The sequence below is a fragment of the Mustela nivalis genome (assembly GCF_964662115.1).
Source record: "Mustela nivalis genome assembly, chromosome: 3".
Lineage (NCBI taxonomy): Eukaryota > Metazoa > Chordata > Mammalia > Carnivora > Mustelidae > Mustela > Mustela nivalis.
The window spans coordinates 87,911,649-87,933,445 of record NC_139022.1 but is presented as its reverse complement, the minus strand read 5'-3'; the positions used below and the strand labels follow the sequence as shown (position 1 = coordinate 87,933,445).

General features: G+C 38.5%; 2 protein-coding genes across 7 annotated transcripts in view; one reads left to right on the top strand and one right to left on the bottom strand.

Annotated features, from left to right (window-relative positions):
- The window catches only part of SGTB (small glutamine rich tetratricopeptide repeat co-chaperone beta), a 47,091-nt gene extending 30,587 nt beyond the window's left edge, over nt 1–16,504 (bottom strand). For 2 of the 4 annotated variants that reach the window (XM_082723071.1, XM_082723072.1), the window contains exons 1-4: nt 14,811–14,933; nt 13,339–13,396; nt 6,296–6,399; nt 2,094–2,163 (exon numbers count right to left, since the gene is read on the bottom strand). In XM_082723071.1, coding sequence (XP_082579197.1) covers nt 2,094–2,163; nt 6,296–6,399; nt 13,339–13,396; nt 14,811–14,885 — 307 coding nt within the window. In that variant the 5' untranslated portion in view covers nt 14,886–14,933. Of the gene's footprint in view, nt 1–2,093; nt 2,164–6,295; nt 6,400–13,338; nt 13,397–14,810; nt 14,934–16,289 lie in introns of those variants that run through there. The other 2 variants (XM_082723074.1, XM_082723073.1) reach the window with 2 other exon arrangements.
- NLN (neurolysin) overlaps nt 16,491–21,797 on the top strand; it is a 152,783-nt gene continuing 147,476 nt past the window's right edge. For 2 of the 3 annotated variants that reach the window (XM_082723050.1, XM_082723051.1), the window contains exon 1: nt 16,491–16,744. In XM_082723050.1, the coding sequence (XP_082579176.1) occupies nt 16,704–16,744 (41 nt within the window). In that variant the 5' untranslated portion in view covers nt 16,491–16,703. The remainder of the gene's footprint in view (nt 16,745–21,797) is intronic. The other variant, XM_082723049.1, reaches the window with a different exon arrangement.

Below are 21,797 nucleotides of genomic sequence, written 5' to 3'. Positions count from 1 at the left end.
GGAAATGAAACCATCTTGGTTTTTTCTGAGCTTACTGTAGCTTTTCAGAAACCAAACACAGAAATATTTGAAAGCAACCTTTCAGGAAGGTACTAGCAGACTAGAAGCCTTGATTAACACAGTTAAGTATAACACACAGCCCGGAATAATCTTACACTTGACAGTCTACAATGGCCTTGTGGGGCTCTGCACTGGGCGTGGAGTCTGCTTGAGATTCTCTGTCTCCCTCTGCCCTTCCCTCTCATCTCCTTCTCACCTCCCTCCTCTTCCCTCCCCCTCCCCCCGGTACACTCAATAGAATAAAATAAAATTGTTTTAACTTTGTGTGTAATGTGTCTTAGATATGATAGGTCTTAAGAAAAACAAAGAATACAAGCTTTTGGTTAAAGGCGAAAGCAAGAGCAGTTCAGTTACCCATGCTGGAACAGTAAATGACTCCTAATCCTCCTCTTACCAACATTCACTACATCATAGCAAACTGTGTGGGGAACACAATCTCCTGCAGAGGGAGTAAACATGATGGACAAAAATTAAATTTCAATTTGCCATCTATTCAATATCATCCTCATTGAGCTCAGATACTATAAAACTCTGAGCAAGAAAAAAAAAAAACACAACAGATTAAATTGTTAAAATTAGAAACTAAATATATGGAAAATGCATTTCTATCTGGATAGCCTAAATTCAAATTCTTGGTGGGGGAGTACTCTTGACTCAAATGAAAACAAGGATCTGGTTGTTGCTTAATTTTTTATTAAAGATTTTATTTATTTATTTGAGAGAGAGAGAGAGCATGAGCAGGGGCAGCAAGGGGGAAGGTACAAGCAGACTCTCCACTGAGCAGGGAACCCGACTTGGAGCTCACTCTCAGGACCCCAGGATCATGATCTGAGCCAAAGGCTTAACTGACTGAGCCATCTAGGTACCCCTTGGTTGTTGCTTACTTTTACATTTAATCTATGAAAGACATCATTCTAAAATTTTAAGTCACTGTAGTACTACCATTTCTTAGAGAAAATAGGAAATGGAAAATCGAAAGCTGTGTATTTGTTGGAAATACAGAACTTTATAATGTAATCCTATGACAATAATCAAAGTAGTAAAAATGCAGACAAAGACATTAAGATAATGTTATTTAGGATTACAAAATTATCCATCTAGGTAAGTAAATCATGGTCTTACAGTACCATTCAACACTATGTGGCCATTAAAAACAATGATATATGTATGTATTTATAAATTTAATAGAGAAGATAAGGCCCAAGGAATAGGAAAAACTTCCATATCTGCCATTTTAGACATCAACTGTTAGGTTTTTTGTTTGTTTTTTTTTTATAAGTAAACACCCTTTTTCGGTGTAAGGAAAAGTACAGAAAAATGGTTCTGAATCAATATTGTATAGCTTCAGAACATGGCATAATCCCTAAAACTCTCTGCCTATAGGACATGGAATTTCTTGGCTCGCATTCACTGCTAATATCAAAACTTCCCTCCAGCTTCTTAGTACAACTCTTGTATGCCTGACCTGACTCTCCTCTATAGCTTAACATAAATGACATGATAGAAAAATTGAACACAGATCCTCAACAGTGACTTATTAGCACCAAGAATGTTTCAAGAGCCACTATTAGAAGATGTAGTAATATAGTAACTAAATGTGCTAGCTAATACTTACATGCCATATACATGCATTAACAAATTTCAAAGAATTAGAAAACAGTAAATATATACAAGAGTTAAAATAATACTGAAAATTATTTTCATCTCTTTAAACATAAAAAAGAATTTGGTATGCTGGAGTACACATAGCAAATTCAGTTATAAGTAATCTCCTTTAAGTGACTTGTTTTCCAGGTCTTATTCACATCAGATCTGCTTCTCTTGGAACAAGACACAACTATATTGCTCACAAGCCATTCTATGTTTCTAGGTTTTTTCCCCATCACATTTATTTCTGTTTCACAAATACCATGTGGCCTCATGACAATCCAGGCTTGGCAGTGTAAACCAGAATCTTATCAACTGACAAAGTCATTTTCTCCAGAGTTTCAGAAAGTTTTACTAAATAAGTAATTTCTTTATGAAATTCTCACCTTCATCTTTTAATTGGTCAGCTTTTCCCACATCTTCAGGCACTGAGTTTGAGAGAGGCAAAACGTCATTCTGAAATTAAATAAAAATCAATGTATTTCCATTTAGCTACATAAAAAAGAGCCATCCCACAGAACCATAAATAATAATGAATAACCTGCATTACAGTAACTCATCTGCAATTACATGTGATGAAATTTAACTTGTAAATAAAAAGATTAGAAAGAAATAGGCGAATAGTCCTCTCACATAATTTTATTAGAAAAATGACTATGTAGAATTTTCTCTAGAAGATAATGGGCTACTGTGAATCAAAGTTTTTTATTTGCTTTACCTAGATCAAAAAATCCTACTTCATGCAGAACAAATATAAGTAACCAATATACTTAAAATACTATAACCATAAAATAAATTATACTGTGGGTAATGGAGATAAACTGACTATTTACATTTATGCTACAGGTTTATTGTGTATTTTATTGACAAATACCTTTTTAGTGAATGGAAATGCTTTGTTGTTTTAAATGAACATGCTGCTGAAAATAAATTCATTATATTTAAAAATAAAAACAGGATATTTTGTTATCCAAATTAGATATTAGGTATAGTTGTGAAGATTTTTTTTTCTGAAATTTCTAATAAATTCTATTAAATTCTGGTAAAATAAATAGATAACCAGTATACAAAGAATAGGAATAGAAATATATTCAAGAGATTTTTTTTTATATTAGTGAAAATCTTGAAACACGTTTAATATCTAAGGAGATAACCCACTAAGTCAAATTCACAGTTTACAAAAAGAGCACTAATAATATGATCCTATTACTTAAATATGTGCACACACACATATACATGCACACAGGCTAAAAAACAAAGACAGGAAAGGTCTAAGGAGGTAAAATTTTCAGTCTCTTCTTTATATCATTCCATGTTGACCGAATTTTTTAAAACAGTGGACATATATTAATTTCATCATAAAATAAAAAAACAATGTAAATTTCCTGTTTTCAGTAGCTACTACCATCCTCAAACCTCCTTTGCATTTATAGGGTTCAAACCAAAGGCACAAGCAGAAATATCTTGAGTGGCACCAGGAAAATAATGCAATTTTCCATTTTTGAAAGATCTTTTTAAAATTGTGCTGCTTTTATACTTGACTCTGAAGTTCATGAGTAAAGCTATAGTTTTCCAGAAAACATAATTTGTAGCTAATGTGCCTACGTACTACATTTAGAATATACCCACCAGGTTCTTTGTTTTGTCTAAAGTTTCAAGGAACTTGATAATTCCAACGTTCAAATATACTTCCCTAATTACAACACAAATTTTCACAAGTATAAAATCATTCATCAAGTACATGAGTTGTTCTTATATTTTGTAATCTTTCAAATCAGTTTTTCTAAGCATAAAGTATCAGAATAAAATGGAATAAAAAATAGAGTTAAAATGGGAATCCTTGTAACTAGAGGTCACTACTTAAAACTGACTACGGTCATAGGATGTAAATGTAGTTCAAGGACACAGGACTGCACCGCAGTACTTGCTATCAGGGTTTCTTCTATGACACATCTTCTAACAAGCCTGGGCAGTTAATGCATGGGGAAAAAGTGGCTTTTTCGAGTCACAAAAAATGGCATATTGATAAATGGACTCTAATCCGCTCTGCCTTCTAAATCCTTCTGAATTATTTTAATGAAATTGCCACAGTTCTATATCTTTTAAAAACTAATTCTCATATTCATTGAATACATTTGAGCAGCCATAATGTAGGGATGAGGGTTATCTACTTTATATAAAGGACTGAATCCATTTAGTATAGAAACTTAACTCCTAAAACTAAAATGATCAATGTAACAACCAAGGATACTTAGACGAATAATTTCTTTTTTTCTGAAGTTTTTAATTCCAGTTAGTTAACATACAGTATTATTTTAGTTTCAGGTGTACAATATAATGATTCAATAATTCCATACTTTACCTGGTACTCATCGTAAGTGTCCTCTTTAATCCCCATCACCTGTTTCACCCATCCCCCCCACCTTCCACCCCTTTAGTAACCCTCAGTTTGTTCTCTATAGTGAAATCTGTTTCTTGGTTTGTCTCTCGCTCACTCTCTCTCTCTTTTTTTTTTTACCCTTTGCTGTTTGCATATTTCTTAAATTCCACATATGAGTGAAATCATATGGTATCTTTCTCTGACTTGTTTCGCTTAGCATAATACCCTCTAGTTCCATCTATGCTATTGCAAATGGCAAGACCTCACTCTTTTTTATGGTGAAATAGAGACATAATTTCTTTAATTTTAACAATTTTGATGCTGCTTTAGGCAAGTTTTAGACTCTCTTTGAGGTACTCTCCTAACAAACACGTATGTGATGAAGTTGCTGCTGTTAAATAGGAATAACAAAGAATTAATACCACAAATAACACTGTGCAGATACACAATGCAGCCAATTCCAAGAAATTATATTCTAAAAATAGTAAGTAAAAAATTTTTACAATTAAATATAATCATAGGGAAACAGTGAGAGAGAAAGAAAACAGAGCCCTATTTAAACAGAGCGCAAAAGTCAATTTGAGTCTCCTGAGAAGTAAAAAAAAAAAAATTCTGATCTCTTTAATATGAGGTGAACAGTGACAGGAGCTAAGGAATGAGCAAATCCAAGTGTTGTCTCAAGCACAAGCCTCTTGGGCATCTAGGACTTAAATAAAGTCAGCTTCAACCATGGGCATATCCAGCCACTGCAATGGGGTTCCCTAGGGAGGCCAGAAGCCCAGACAATCACAGCAACCAAAGCAGAGCAAAGGGGAATTCTATGATGGGGGGCACAGAGACATGTCACTATCTCCTTACATCTTTGTCATATAATTAGTATTGATCTGTCTGATAACCGCATTGTTCTTTTTTCCAAGTATAGAAAGATGGAAGATAATACTGCCAACTTGCAATCTTCACTGCAATTCTCAGAACCTCTTCCAACAAGTTCTAGAAGCAGCCAATGTGGTAGTATCAGCAATGTCCCTGCCAGGCTGAAGTATACACTACATGCTTCGGCTTTTCCCCTGAGTTCCTCATTTTCTACCGAAGCTTGAATACAGAACTAGAATAACAAAAGGAGTTCACGAGGCACCAAAGTGTAATGAAAAAACACATGGGAGGTCACCCCGGGGCCCTAAAATCAGTAACCTTAAGATTTTTCAGACAGTTGAAGGGATGCGTGGGTGACTCAGTCAGTAAAATGTCAGACTCTTGATTTCGGCTCAGGTCATGACCTCAGAGTTGTGAGACTGAGCCCCACATCAGGCTCTGCACTAGGTATGGAGCCTACTTAAGATTTTCTCTATCCCTCTCCTTCTACCCCTCACTGCTCCCTGCTTACACTGTCTCTCTACAAATCAATCACTGAATAAATAAAACTGTCTTTAAAAACATTCTTTTAGGGCACCTGAGTGGCTCAGTGGGTTAAGCCACTGCCTTCGGCTCAGGTCATGATCTCAGGGTCCTGGGATTGAGCCCCGCATTGGGCTCTCTGCTCAGCGGGGAGCCTGCTTCCTCCCTCTCTCTCTCTGCCTGCCTCTCTGCCTACTTGTGATCTCTCTCAAATAAATAAATAAATAAATAAAATCTTTAAAAAAAAAAAATTTTTTTTTTAGGCAGTGTTATGGTCCATGTTCCCTGAAAAGGCCAGAAACCAGAGACCATTATAAACAGTTCTTGAGAGCAGGGATATCAGAAAACTTGGGTTTTGGCATTACTTTTGCACAATGACCCTGCAACTTCCCCTATCTTAAAGAGCCCTATCAATGGTCAAATTTTATGAAATCTGCTTCAAAATGATGATTCAATTCCTAATGAATCTACTTCTACATAGTTGCTTTGTAAACAGGAAAATTTTGTTTTTAACTTGTATTCCATGTCAGAAATCTAAAAATGCTCAGAGACTAAACAGGATTTAAAAAGCAACTAAGACATATCATTAAACATAAAAGAAGGTGAAAGGATGTGAACAGCTACTAATATGGAAACCTAAAGCACATTAAAAGTTTTATTTTAGGTCCCAAATCATCTCCATGTGGACTATCTACCTTACACCTAGGAAGAAGTTAGTTACCTAAAGTCTAGCCCCTCAAATGTTAACAACCCAACATCATTATTGTAGTCACATTTAAATCAGATACTAATGAGAAAACAGTGACAGCTTACCTTACAGAAGGAGTTGGTGAACATTTCTGTCAAAGGCTGTGAAACTGCTAGATGGGTATCTTCTGGGCTGATTTTAAAAACTGTCTCCAAGCACTGAATTGCAACTTGAGATAAATTTGAATAGTGAAAAAAAAATTAGCAACCTAAAAAAAGAAACGACCTTTTTTTCTGGTAGAAATCTGCACTCTGTGCAATCTGTGGTAATTCAGTATTTATGATCACAGAACATAAGGAAAAACTAAATGGTTCAGCTACATAGAGATTTCTGTTTATAGACCAGCTGCTAAGGGAAGACAACTTGATTTCTTCTTCCTTACTTAAGGAAAAAATGTTACCTAGAATATAATTTCTCAATATAGCCATTACATCATATTCTTATTGAATCATGTTATTAACAACAACGGACTCCTCTCTGCCAATATCTGATTAACCACCTTGAATAAAACAAACAAAAAAGTCTTCTTTTTCAATGTGAGAAACAGAATTCTCAACCTGACCAAAAGAGTAACAGAAACAAAGTGGCTGGTATATTTAGTTATGTGAAGATAGGTGGACTTTAAAAAAATTCATTCATGCCTGCAAATTTACCCCAAGCACCTACTATGTGCAAGGTGCTTTCCTAATACAACAGTTAATCGGAAGATAAAAATTGCTACCCATGTGATGAAGCTTTCGATTAAGAGAAGAAGGCTGACAAAAACAAAAATACAGTGAAAGGTGTGTCATCTGCATTTGTTGTATGACAAGATAACTGATATGGCCAGGGTACAGACAGGGTGGAGAGATACGGTAGAGATTATGCTAGAAAGCAAGTCTGTTGTTGGATGACAAGGTACCTTACATAACGTTCTTAAAGAATGTGCACTTCCCACTGTGGGCAAGTAGAGAGCCATTAAACAATTCAGTAACGGAGAATAATATAACTGGATTTGTGTTTAGAACTAAAAGTCTGGTAGGAATGCTGAGAATGGATTAGACATTAGAAAGGATAAGACACAAGGCTTATCCTCACAGAGACAGTCTAATGTGGGAGACAGTTAAATGCACGTAATACAGCATAACAAGTTCACTAATAGAAATATGTACCAGCTACATAACAGAGTAACGGAAATGACCCCTCCAATCAGGGAGTGTTCCCAACTAAGTGATCTAAACAGACAAGCAGTCCAAACCAGGGCAATTACAGGGAAGAAAGATACCCTGTTGTTTCTACAAGTACTCACAGAGGGAAATGGTGGCAGCTTTTCATCTTGGGGATGCTCTCCTTTGAAAAGGAATTCTCTCCTGGCTCCCGAAATGAGATTGTAGCCCAAATGTTCAGTGTACTTCCAGACAGTGTGGAGGAGATCCACTTATATTTGTGGATAAGTTTTATTATTATCTGTACTCTATATACTTAAACTAAAAACAACACAAAAGCAATTCATTCACTTCTCTCACCCCACTCCTCACCTCTGAAACCACCAATCTCTTCTTTGTGCTTGGTTTGTTTATAAGCTTCTATATATAAAAGAGATCATACAGTATTCATCATCCTTTGTCAGATTTATTATAGATTCACTTGTATTTGTATATGACTTTTTAAAAGATACATTATGTATTAACTGTGGTCCTGAGAAAAATATACCTCTATCATAAAAGAAATGAAAATACTACTTTCTCTATCCAGAGAACAACTGTCCTTAGAAAAGGGACTGAATAAGCAACAAGTTACCAAGTATAAGAAGTCTGAGTGTCTTTTACATAGAACATAATCCACTGTTTGCCCTTTCTCATTCTCTCAATTTCTATTCTTGCCAAGCATTTGTTCTCAAACTTCAGTCCTTACCAGCACTAAAAACATTCAGCCACAAAGAAACAGGCTCCCATTGCCATGATGACAGTTAATGTAAACAATAAACAATAATCATAATGGTAAATGTATATGTGTGTTTATGTGTATATATTTATTCTTTTTTTTTTATTCTTGATCAGTATCTTTCCTCCCTGATCAGACTTGTCATTGCCTTTACTGTGGCCACGTCGCTGGTACCTGTTTCTTTTATTGAACTTCTCATGCTACATTTCGTATGTTTAAATGTCTATCTCCCACATTAGACGGTCTCTATGGATAAGGACTGTATCTGACTCATCTCTGACATTAACATATCTGGCAAATAATAGGTGCTCAATAAATTTAATCTACATCTATGTTTACATTGGAAGTAATAGTTTAATTACAGAGGAAATAACAACAATACAACCTGTAAAGAAAAGCACTTCTCTCCTTCAAAACATTAATGCACAGACAAGGGAAAGAGGGATAGTACACAACCAAGCCCTTAACCAAAACCCAGAGTATGTAACTTTACTGCTAAATACTGACAGGTGCAAAGTCCATGTGGTACCTAAGGGATTTTTATGCTCTATTCTGTTGAGGCAATTTAGTCCAGCTCCTTTATCTCTGCTGACATTAATCTTAAAACACAGATCTGGTACATACTAGACACAATTAAATATCATTAAAGGAGATATCTGTTTTGTCTTAAACACAATTATTTGGTGTGTGTTTTTTCAAACCACTTTACTGAAGTATGGCTGACATGCAAAAAGCTGTTTATATATAATGTCTGAGCTTGGGGATAAGTATACACCCATGAAACCATTACCACCGTCAAGGCCAGAGACATATTCATTGCCCCACAAAGTTTCCTCTCACCATTGTTATTATCATGCATACGTATGTAGTAAAAACACTTAACCTAAGATCTACCTTCTTCCAAACTTTAAGTACAGAACACAGTTAGTGATAGGCACTGGGCAGACTAATAAGTTCCCAGAACTTAAATATCTTGCATAACAGAAACTTTGTACCCTTTGACCATCTCCTATTTTCTCTTTCCCCAGCATTAGCAACTGTCACTCTACTCCCTGATTCTAAGATTTTGACTCTGTTAGATTCCCTATATAAGTAAACAGAATTGTTTGCTAGGTAAACCCCATTGCCAAAGTGTTTAGCCTTAATGATGATTTGGTTGTAGAGATTGAGGCAAAGGCCCAACTGGAATGGGTTCAAAAAAGAATAGGAGAGAAATTAGAAAAGGCAAGTATAGACAGCTCTTTCAAAGAGTTTTCCAGAAAAAGGAACACAAAAACGGTAGGCAATAGTTGGGATGGGGGTAAGGGTATGACAAAAATTCAGGATTACCTCATTACCATTTTTCATCCAGTCCAAAAAAAAAAAAAAATCAAATAACCTAAGTGCAATAATTTATCTTTTACTTCAAGATTCACTTATGAAGCAAGGATTATTACATTCAGTCTTCCTTTCAGGAGGTCATAGTCAGGAATAAGTCATACAAATATAAACAAATACTGTATATAATTATTGTTCTACTTTAACAACAAATATTCTGCATTTGGTACTGATAGGGCAAATGAAGAGTTCTATTTAACACTACCATATCCCATTTCAAAAGCTGCCATACGTTAGCTACATGCCTTCCCTGATTCTGATTCTGATTCTCTGGACGAATCTATCAGATGAAGAGGAGGCAGACAGCTTCATCTAACAGACTGAGAAGTTAAGATACAGATCAACTGAGTGATAGGCCCAGGATCACCAGGCTCAATTCATCAATTCAGTTCAACAAATATTTATTGAGCACCTACTATGTGTCAGGCACTTTTCTATATGCTTCAGATATATCACATAGTGAATAAAACAGAAAAGACCCTTGACCTCTTGGGACTGACATTTTGGGGCAGGGGTGGAGAGGTAGGCTATAAGCAATAAAAAGTAGAGCAGGGTAAAGAGATCCAAATGTGGAGAGCAAAGCAGGGAAGCAGGCTACAGACACAAGAGCACCCAGCATAGGCCTCATTCAGAAAAGAGATCCTACAAAGACTCAAAGACAATGAAGGTATTACCATTTTCTGAAGTAGTAACAATCCAAGCAGCAAAAAACAACTATAGCACAAGCTCTTAGGAAAGAGGAGGTAGTGTACTCAGAGTTAGGAAGCTAATTTGGCTCAAGTCAAATGAGAAAGGCAAAGAGTCAGTGAACAACACATCACAGAAGGCCAAATATACGAATTCTTTAAAACATGACTAAGGAGCATGAGGAGTCACTGCAAGATTTTGAATGGAGAAATGACAGAATCTGACATACTCTGTTTTACTTTTTAAAAATTTTTTAAAGATTTTATTTGTAAGTAATCTCTCCACCCAACATGAGGCTTTAACTTACAACTCCAAAATCAAGAGTCGCATGCACTATTGACTGAGCAACCCATGCGCCCCTGACACACTCGGTCTTGAAAGATCACTGGTGGCTGTGTTGGGAATATTCAACAAAGCTGCAAGAACAGACCAGTTAGAGGCCACTACGTTAAAACAGATGAAAACCATTTAATTCTACCCAGGGTGACATCAGTGGAGGTGGGAGGAAATGGTAAGACTCTAGAAGTACAGCCAACAGGATTTACTAAATGATTAAATGCAGAATCTGAGAGAAAGAAAAGAGTCCAGAATCCTGCCCAAGTTTTGGGCCTAAGCAACTGAAAAGAGAGAGTTGCCATCAACTGAGATAGGGAACAGATTTTGGGTGGGAGGATCAGGAGTTCAGTCTTGGAAATATTCAGTTTGAGATGCCTATTAGACATAGAAGTGGAGATACCTAGTAGGCAGTTGGATATAAAAATCTGCAGTTCAGAAGGAAAGTCTTGGTTGAAAGTCAAGAAATGGAACGATATCATCAAAAAACTGAGTATAGATAGTGAAGAGAAGAAGTTCAAGCATTGGACCCTGGACACTTCAGGTCAGGGAAAAGAAGGGAAACTAGTAAAGGAGACAGATGGAGCAAACAAGGAGATAATAAGAAAACTAAGAGAGTGTGAGGAGGTAGCCTGAAAGCCAACTGAATCAAGTGTACGGCAGTGGCCTCGGGGTGTGGGTGAGATGAGGGAGATCATCAGCTTTATCAATGGCAGCTAGTAAGGCAGATGGAGACTGAGAACAGACCACTGAACTAAAGAATCCAGAAATCACTGATGACCTTGATGAGAACAGTATGGGCAGAAAGACTGAGGTTAAGGCCTAACTGGAATGGGTTTAAAAAGGAATAGGAGAGGGGAGGGCCTGGGTGGCTCAGTGGGTTAAACCTCTGCCTTCAGCTCAGGTCATGATCTCAGGGTCCTGGGATCGAGCCCTGCATCAGGCTCTCTGCTCAGCAGGGAGCCTGCTTCTCCTCTCTCTTTGCCTGCCTTTCTGCTTACTTATGATATCTATCTCTGTTAAATAAATAAATAAATAAATAAATAAAATCTTAAAAAAAAAAAAAAAAGAATAGGAGAGGAATTTTAAAAAGCAAGTATCTACAATTCTTTCAAAGTTTTCCAGCAAAAGGGGAAGATAATCAGAGTAGGCAGTAGTTCGGAAGTAGTGGGGTAATATGGCAAGGGTAATTAGCTGTTGTTTTTGCTTTTTTAAGAAGGGAGAAATAATGAAAAGTTTATTCTGATATAAATGATCCAGAACAGAGGGAAGTTTGCTGATATAAGACAAGAAGGGTAGAATAACTCGAGCGATAACTCGGAGGAGGTGAGGCAGGATAGAATCAGATCCTATGTGTTAATAGAGAGGTTTCATTTAGAAAAGACAGTGGATAGTTCATCTACGGTGTCTTAGTCTGTTTGGGTTGCTCTTACAGAACACCATAGACTAGGTGGCTTATAAACAACAGAAATTTATTTCTCATAGTTCTGGAGGCTAGTAAATTCAGTGTCTAGTGAAGACCTGCTTTCTGGTTCCCAGACTGTGTCTCTTCACTGTGTCCTCACATGGTAGAAGGAGCAAAGGAGCTCTCTGGGGTCTCTTAAAAGAGCACTAACCCGATCATGAACACCCCACCTCCTAATACCATCACAATGGGTTAGGTTTCAACATACGAATTTCAAGAAAACACAAATATTTAGTCCATGGCATACTATTACCATATCTGGGCCGACAGGCAGAGTGTGTGAGGATATAGATGCTGGTGTGCAGATAGATGGGGCAGGGGGAGTCTGTGGAAGTTGTCTTCTTATTACTTGAACTTTCTTGGTAAAGTAGAAAGCAAGGTCAGCGACTAAAAGTGCACACAGGGGAGGTCATTTGAGGGTTTGAGAAGACAGGAGAAAAAGTGTTAAAGCAGTGGTCTAGGAGAACAAAAGTATGCATGACCTTGGAAGAGACAGTATCATTGCCAGGCAGCATTAAACATCCACTTGAGGCTCATGATCATGAATTCAAAGAGGAACCAATTGGCAAAGTTGTATGGTTTGCTCCATCTATACACAGTCACATGGATATGAACACAGAGGTGATGGAGAGCTGAATTTTTAAAAGGTCAGGTTTTGCAAGAAAGGGAGAGATATACAAGGGCATGAACATAATGATGAACCATGGAAGAGGGTGTGAAGGGTAAGGGATCAGTAGACTGGAGATACTCATAGGGTTAAAGAATTATTGGGGTAGGGATTCTAAAGGGAGTGAGCTGCAAAGACAGGCAGTGCTGGTCAGAATGTGAAATGTTTACAACAGAGATGGTGGAGAGAATGCAGTTTCAAAAATGAGAAGGTCCAGGGAACAGTTCCTCACCCTTGGCACTACTGACAGTTTGGACTTTGTTCTTGGAGGACATACTGTGCATTACAGGACGTTTAGCAGTATCCATGGCCTCTACCCACTTGATGCCAGTAATACCAGCCACTCAGTGGTGACAGTCAAGAATATCCCCAAACAAAACCACCTTGAGTTCAGAACCACTAGTCTAGGGTACGGCCCTGTTGCTCAGTGGTTGAGATCACTGGAGGACAAGCAGGTCAAGGAACAGAGTGCTGAGAGAACTGAAAGAAACACCTATGAGGTCATCGCAAGTGCCAAAAATTCAGACAGATTAGTATTAGAGAGAGTGACAGGGAGCAGAAGCACATGAAACAGATGTCAGTAGATGACAACAATTAGGAGTGGGTGATATTTTCTGATGAAAAAGCTCAAAGGTGATAAGACTATAAAAACTTACCACTACGGTAAGGCTGGTACGAGAACTGAGGCTCCTCTTCTAGGGCTTTTTTAAATGTCTAGAAGGTGGGCAGACTTCACATGATTTCATACTCAATTAAATTAGACTCACAGAGTCAAAAATAGGGGTCGGTCAAAAACAATTGGCACCATTTCTGGCTGCCACATATAACAAACAGCTGAAGGCACATATTTTTGGCTGAAGGCCATCCTAAAAATAGGATATAACATCTTGATTTTTAAAAAAAAAAACCTCAATTTTCTTTCTGGTCCTTAGAAATATGTATTATACTGCCTTTGATTAGAAAAAAAAATCTTCTATTAAATGACTGTATTTATCTGTTTGCTACTGGACAACCATAACCAATGTTTTCTTTAGATAATCAGTCACCTTCACATAGTTTAACCACTAAGGAGGACAAAAAGATCTTAATATGAAATGAACCAACTGCAATGTTCTCCAACTGTGTGTCACCTGCTCCTCTCACTGCCACCTGGAAAGACAGTGTCTTACCAGATTGCAGGCAGATTTAGAGCAAATGCCCAATTTTCATCCCCACCTCTTAAAAGCAATGGAAGTGCTTACCAAAAGCACTTCACAATGGAGGTGCTTATTGAAATTAATAGAGGTATCCCCTTTATAGGAGAAATAATTTCAAGATGGCAAAATCAAATTGTATGATATCTATTAAATTCTCCCAAATGTACTGTCTCATTGCAATAATTAAGTCTTTAGGCCAAAGGAAGCTACACTCATTGAACCTCCACAAGCCTATCTGCAGAATTCTACCTTTTTTTAGGGTTATACTGAATTTAAATTTTATAATGCATAAATGTGAAGCAGAAAAGATGGTGTTCAGGGAAACACGTGATGCTATCATCCAAGTTCCTGCTCAACTTCACAAATTACCAAGTCTAATATTTAAAGCTCACACAAACAACAGTGAAATTCTCTCATTTTCAAATCCCCAAATAGTAAGTTATCAGAGCTTAATTGTGATGCAATTATTACACTTTTATCTATTGCTTTTATGATGACTAAGGTATTTTCAGGTATTGATTCTAAACGAGATGCTTTCCTATTAGGAAGAGACAAGATCTTCAGAGTAAAAACCAGGATTTAAATCTCAACTTGGCCACATTTCATTGTTATGTCACTTAATCTATCTGGTTTCATTTCATTTTCTGTTAAGTGAGGATAATACTAACTTAACAGTTACTGTAGAGAAAAAATTCCCTACGGTATGAACAACATAGTTCTGATACATAACAGTTGTTCAATAAATGAACAATTGTCCTCATATTGTGCTGTTAATTAAAACAAGCCTCAGAAAATGGAAACACAATCTCTCTTCTTGAAAGATCAATAAAATATCTTAATTTTGTTATAATAGATCACAAGGTCAGGCTTACAGTTATTTTAGTCTTTGTTTACAATCATAACACAAATTAACATGAAGAGCAGGTGCCTACCTTCCAAACTTTCTTGTTCATCTGAAGTATAAGCATCCATCTGACTTTGTTCCCGTAAGAAACGAATAACAGCATAAACTAAGTGCTTGATAGATGACATTTTAAAAGCTTAAACACTTTTCCTTGATAAGAAAAAGGAAAACAGTGACCTAAGTTATGTTAAAGAATTGGTCAGGAAGGTTATAAATAAAAAGATTATAAATTACACAGAAAGTAAAAAGCAAAAACAAAACTTTTATTACCTTCATTCTTGTTTTTATTTTTTTTTTAAAGATTTTATTTATCTATTTGACAGAGAGAGATCACAAGCAGGCAGAGAGGCAGGCAGAGAGAGAGGAGGAAGCAGGCTCCCCGCGGAGCAGAGAGCCCAACGCGGGGCTCGATCCCAGGACCCTGAAATCACGACCTGAGCTGAAGGCAGCGGCCTTAACCCACTGAGCCACCCAGGCGCCCTCATTCTTGTTTTTAAAGAGTCAGGAGAACACAAAGTATTGTTATGGTAAGGTATTACATATTTTCACTTATACCCAGTAGTATTAAATTATGTTAAAACCTGCAAAAGTAAAATCGTCCTCAAAACATGTAGAACACAAGCTCAGACACTCACTGAATATCTCAACTGTAAGTTAACAGCATGTATAGTACAGATACAGATCAGGATAGGAGAACAGATACAGATATAGAAATCCCCAAAAGGCCTCAGTACTAAGTTCAGGGAGATTTCATACTGCTGACTCAGAAGCTCGTCTAAAATGACCATCCTCCTCTATTTCATTAGATTTTTTAAAAATGTATGTATAATTTACCCTGCATCAACTTTTGTAGGCTTAGACTGTTATTTGAGGAGGAAATACATTAATGAAAGGGTGTTCACTGAATGTCATTCTTAATAAAAATGGTATTTCTTTTTTAAACAAGACATGTCGGAAAATCATTGCCTAAGTCGATGGATACTACACACCGACCAACGCTATCTGCGGTAGCTGTGCTCTCGTGGACAAGCTGGAAGCTCCCGGTCATGTTCATTCACATGGAATACTATCGCATCCAAACAGTGGCGCAGGGCCAGCCGGCCTTAATGGCTTATTTCCACTAAATCGCATCATCCATCTGTTCCCCAGGTTCCCTAATCCAAAGCCAGGGTGTGGTACCCGCCGCCAGGATGTTTATTTCTGGGCTTATTTTAAAGGCGAGCCCAGTCTTTAGGCCATGGGGTTGCAAGTGCTAAATAGGGTCCAAGGCAGAAGGTGGGGAAAAAAAGAAAGAAAGAAAAAAGAAAAAAAGAAAGAGGGGAAACGAAGATATTCAACCTCCTCCAGGCTTCTCCCCCTTCTTCTCCCCAGAGGACATCGACCTCTTTCTCCCTCCCTTCAGTACCCGGGCCTCGCTTTGGCCCAGACGGGGTTTGCTGCGGGTGCGCGGTGCAGGCCCCAGCTGGGGCGGTGGGAGACGCACCCATCCCAGACAGAAGCCCCTTACCAGGCGAGAGGACGCGACACAGTGGCAGCGGGCCTGGGGGCGTCCGTAAGCTGGTACGCCCGCCCCCTGGTCCTCCGGCTTCAACCTGGCTCCGGATGGCAGCACTGCCCACCGTCGCCCAAACTTCCCCGGCTCCCAAGCCGCCGCCGCCCCTCAGCCCACCCGGCTGCGCGCTGGGCTCCCGGCCACTGGGTCTCGCCAGAACCGCCCCCCGGGCGGCGCAAGGCGCGCGGGGCGGGGCGCAAGTCGGAGGGGCGGGGCCGACCTGGGCGCCGGCGTGGGGCTGCCGCACGTGGGAGGGCGCGGACAGGGCCGGTCGCCGCTGCAGCTGTTGCCTCCTCCTGTAGGCCGCCTCTCGGCTCCCCCACGCGAAACCGGAGGACAACGCGCCCGCGGTCGCCTCTCGGCCGTCCCATGATCGCCCAGTGCCTTTCGGCTGTGCGAGGCCTCCACAGGTACCTCCCGTGCGCGGGTTAACCTTGACTGTGGGCCGGGCGTGGTCCGGTCTGTGCCGGGTGCCCGTGCTCAGCCTTTCCCGAGCGCACCCCGCGGACGCCCCTGAGACTTTCATCCCCGTGACCCGCATGCTCTACCCGGACGGACACCTGGCGGGGGCACTTGGGGCCACCTTTCCCTCCTCCGCTCCCTCGGGAGGACATTCATTCCCTTTGTTTGGGAGTGTCTCAGCTGCATTCCGCGAGACTGGTCGCAGGCCTGGCCCAAAATGAATGCAGAAAGATGGTTCGGATAAGAAAAGCATTTGACTTCTGTCGCGCATCCAGAACTGCAGACCCCTTATGAAAAGTGCCGGCAGCTGTAGACTCAGGAATAGCGATTCTAATTTGCCCCTCGCGCATATGATTAGCATACAAATCGTTTAACAAACGCGCACGTGAAACCGATATGGTTTTGCTGCTTATCTCCGTCCATGCTCTCTAATTTCCTTTTTATTTACCTCTTTCCCATAAAACATTAGGCCTCTTGCTGGGGCAAATTGACTTGGCCCAAAATGGAGGAAATTTTTGCTAGGACACGATTTTGGGGCAGCCTCAGCTGCTGTTTTGGATTGCTTCCTAGCTCCCAAGCCACACCCCTCTGCCAGAGACCAGTAGCAAGATGGTGAGAGAATTAAATTCTTTGCACGGGTGCACTGGATGGAGTGGTTTTCGGAAACAATGCCTCTTCCACCCCTATCCCCAAATCCAGCCTGGAACTGTAAATCCTAATGACGGTCCAACAGAAAAAAAGGAAATACGTGTTTCTTCCTCGATACTTACAGAACTACTTTGGAAAATGTTCATCATTTGAGCTTTTTGACAGTTTTCTATTGTATATGACCACTTATCTGTGTGGAGCTTTGTGTTGCTCAGTCCCTGTAATTATGGCGCAAACAAGAGACAGTATTATAAAGAGTTAATGTGATGATTTTTACCATATTTCACACTGTCCTTTTAGTCTGCAGACTGCAAGTGATACAGCTTCAAATGCAGCCATTTGTTGGGACAAATGAAGATACATAATGCAGGTGTGAAAAGAGAATAAATTCTGTACAAGACAGCGCTTCTCAGACTTTTTAGTCTCAGGACCCTTTTACCTTGCAAAAATTACTGAGGACCTAAGAGCATCTGTTTATGTTGGTTATAACTCTCCATATTTACCATATTAGAAATGAAAATTGAGGGATTTTTAAAGTATTAGTTTATGTAAAAAAAAAAAAAAAGGTAATAAACTCATTACCTGCACCAATAACATTTTTAATGAAAAATAACTTTTCCAAAACTCCTCCAAAAAAATCCATTAGAAAGTGGAATTGCGGTTTGGTTTCTTTTTTTTCCTTCAGTTTTTGTGGGTTTTTTATGGTTGTAAAATATACGTAACATAAAATTTGCCATTTTAATTATTTTTAAGTGCACAATTCAGTGACATTAAGAACATTCACATAGTTGTACCACTATTACCATTACCATTAACCATCTCCAGTTCTTATTCATCATCCCAAACCGTAACTCCTCCTTACGTTCTTTCCCATCCCTGGTGATCACTATTCTTTCTGTCTTTATGATTTTGACTGTATTAGGTACCTCATACAAGTGGAATCATGCAATATTTATTTTTTTGTGACTGGCTTATTTGAGTTAGCGTGTTTTTAAGGTTCATCCCTGTTGTAACTTAGGTCAGAATTTTCTTCCTTTTTAAGACTGAATAATATTCCATTGTTATCAATATACCACATTTTGTTTGTTTATTCACCTGTCCATGGTCATTTGGGTTGTTTCCATCTTTTGGCTGTTTTAAATAATACTGCTATGATCACAGATGTGCACAAATCTGTTTTTGAATCTCTCCTTTCAGTTCTTTGGCAGGTATATTTAGAATTAGTGGATCCATATGGTAATTCTGTATTAAATTTTTTGAGAAACCACTATGTTTCCCATAGCACTTGGACCATTTTACATTCCTGTCAGCGGTGAATAAGTGGTGAATAAGAGTCCCATCTTCTCTATATTTTCTTCAACATTTGATTTCTCTTTTTGTCTTTTATAAAAACTATCCTAGGAGTGGCATTGTTTCACACTTGTGCAAAACAAATGTGTAACTTTAAAAAATTAAAATAAATAAATAAATAAAATGTGTAACTTAACAGAAAATAACTGGATTCTTACATCTCCTTCTGCATTTGATAGGTTACTTTTTTGTTTTGGTTGAAGAAGATAAAGAAACGTCTACCTCTCACTTATATGTAGTTGGAGAAACGGGAGTATTTAACAGTTTTTAAAAGTGATCATGGATTTTAAAAAAAAGTGATCACTGATATGCACTGATATTTATATCATATCAAAGTTTCACAAGTAGTTGTTTAAAGATGAGTTGCATTGGAGAATATGAAATGATCAATGTACTTTTCTTATTCTGTTACATTAAAATACATGTGTCTTGGGTTTTTGGTTTTTTGTTTTTTGTTTTAATTTTTTAAATTTTATTTATTTCTTTGACATAGACAGATCACAAGTAGGCAGAGAGGCAGGCAGAGAGAAGAGGAAGCAGGCTCCCTGCTGAGCAGAGAGCCCGATGCGGGACTCGATCCCAGGACCCTGAGATCATGACCTGAGCCGGAAGGCAGAGGCTTTAACCCACTGAGCCACCCAGGCGCCCTGTCTTGGGTCTTAAATGGATCTTTTAAATGGATTTTTTTTTAAAGATTTTATTTATTTATTTGACACAGAGCACAAGTAGGCAGAGAGGCAGGCAGAGAGAGAGAGGAAGGGAAGCAGGCTCTCCGCTGAGCAGAGAGCCCGATGCGGCGCTCCATCCCAGGACTCTGGGATCACAACCTGAGCCGAAGGCAGAGGCTTTAACCCACTGAGCCACCCAGGTGCCCCTTAAATGGATTTTAAATAGATCTTTTACACATACATGATTTTCTAATATCAAATATTGGTTACTTGGAAAATAGCAGTACACTGTGTTATACAGATCTTCCTGCTGTTGACACATTACATTATACAATATCATATCATATTCCTTTATATCATCTACCCCACCATAAATGGCTTGAAGTATTAGGAAGCTGGGCAACTCACAGTGGCAGATAAAGTTTTCAAAATTGTAATTTTCATTTGAAAGCTGAAATTTTGTCATTGGTAACAAATACTATCAGTTCCTCGAAGTGACAGTCTGACTTTGTTACAATTTTACGAGAACTTCTGCTGGATACTTTAGTCTGATCAATCATAGCTTTTGTCTGTCACTCGTCTTTTCAAGTACAAATAATGTTCCACGAGAAAATCAACTATTTCAGCTCACAATTTAATCACTTGCGCAGTGCTTTTGGTTTGAGCAACCAAATTTTCTGAACAGACCTTGTATACAGCAGAAGTGCTTTATGCATACTTTGCCACACATATCATTCAGTGATTGAGATTTAATAAAATTAAATATTTTACTATTTAATGAAAGTGAAATTGACATTTTTAGCATGAGTCAGTGGCAGTGAAGAATATGATGACTGCTTAGATTGGTGCCACTGCTTTGACATCTTCAAAGGGGCCAACAATTACATCTACCATTGCTTCTTACCATCAGTACAAATATAGACTAAGTGAAAAAAGTAAATAATATCATACCATTATCATGAAGTACAACTTGAAATGCTCTCAAGGACCCCTCCCCATATTACCACCTGCAAGGACTGCAGAATACACCTTAAGAACCACTGATATGTGTTACTCACATTCTTTGTATATGCATGGAAGAAAATAAATATAAGCCATGAAATTATTATCTTATTAGAAGCTAGTAGTCAACCAAATATATCAACTGGTTTTTTCATTAACATATAATCAATTATTAGCCCCGGGGGTACAGGTCTGTGAGTCATCAGGCTTACACACTTCACAGCACTCACTATAGCACGTATCCTCCCCATTTTTATATTTTATTTTTAAATTTTTTATTAACATATAAAGCATTATTTGCCCCAGGGGTACAGGTCTGAATCGTCAGGCTTAAACACTTCACAGCACTCACCATAGCACATACCCTCCCCAGTGTCTATAACCCAACCACCCTCTACATCCAGCAACCCTCAGTTTGTTTAGTGAGATTAAGAGTCTCTTATGGTTTGTCTCCCAATCCCCTCTTGTTTCATTTTTTCCTTCCCTACCCTCCAAACCCCCACTTTGCCTCCTAAATTCCTGATCCTGATCCCAGGGAGATCATATGATAATTATCTTTCTCTGATTGACTTATTTCGCTCCGCATAATACCCTCTAGTTCTATCCACGTCATTGCAAATGGCAAGATTTCATTTGTTTTGATGGCAGCATAATATTCCATTATACATATACATATACACACACAAACACACATACATACCACATCTTCTTTATCCATTCATTTGCTGAGGGACAGTCTAGGTTCTTGACATAATTTGGCTATTATGACATAGCTGCTATAAATATTTGGGTGCATGTGCCCCTTTGGATCACTACATTTGTATCTTTAGGGTAAATACCCAATAGTATGATTGCTGGGTCGTAGGGCAGCCCTATTTTCAAGTTTCTGAGGAACCTCCATGTTATTTTCCAGGGTGGCTGTACCTGCCTGCATTCCTACCAGCAGTGTAGGAGGGTTCCCCTTTCTTTGTATCCTCACCAGCATCTGTCATTTCCTGACTTGTTAATTTTAGCCATTCTGACTGGTGTGAGGTGGTATCTCAGTGTGGTTTTGATTTGTATTTCCCTGATCCCGAGTGATGTAGAGCACTTTTTCATGTGTCTGCTGGCCATCTGGATGTCTTCTTTGCAGAAATGTCTGTTCATGTCCTCTGCCCATTTCTTGATTAGATTATTTGTTGTTTGGTTTTGAGTATGATAAGTTCTTTTAGATTTTGGATATTAGCCCTTTATCTGATATACCATTTGTGAATATCTTCTCCCATTTTGTCAGTTGTCTTTTGGTTTTGTTGACTGTCCTTTGCTGTGCAAAAGCTTTTGATCTTGATGAAGT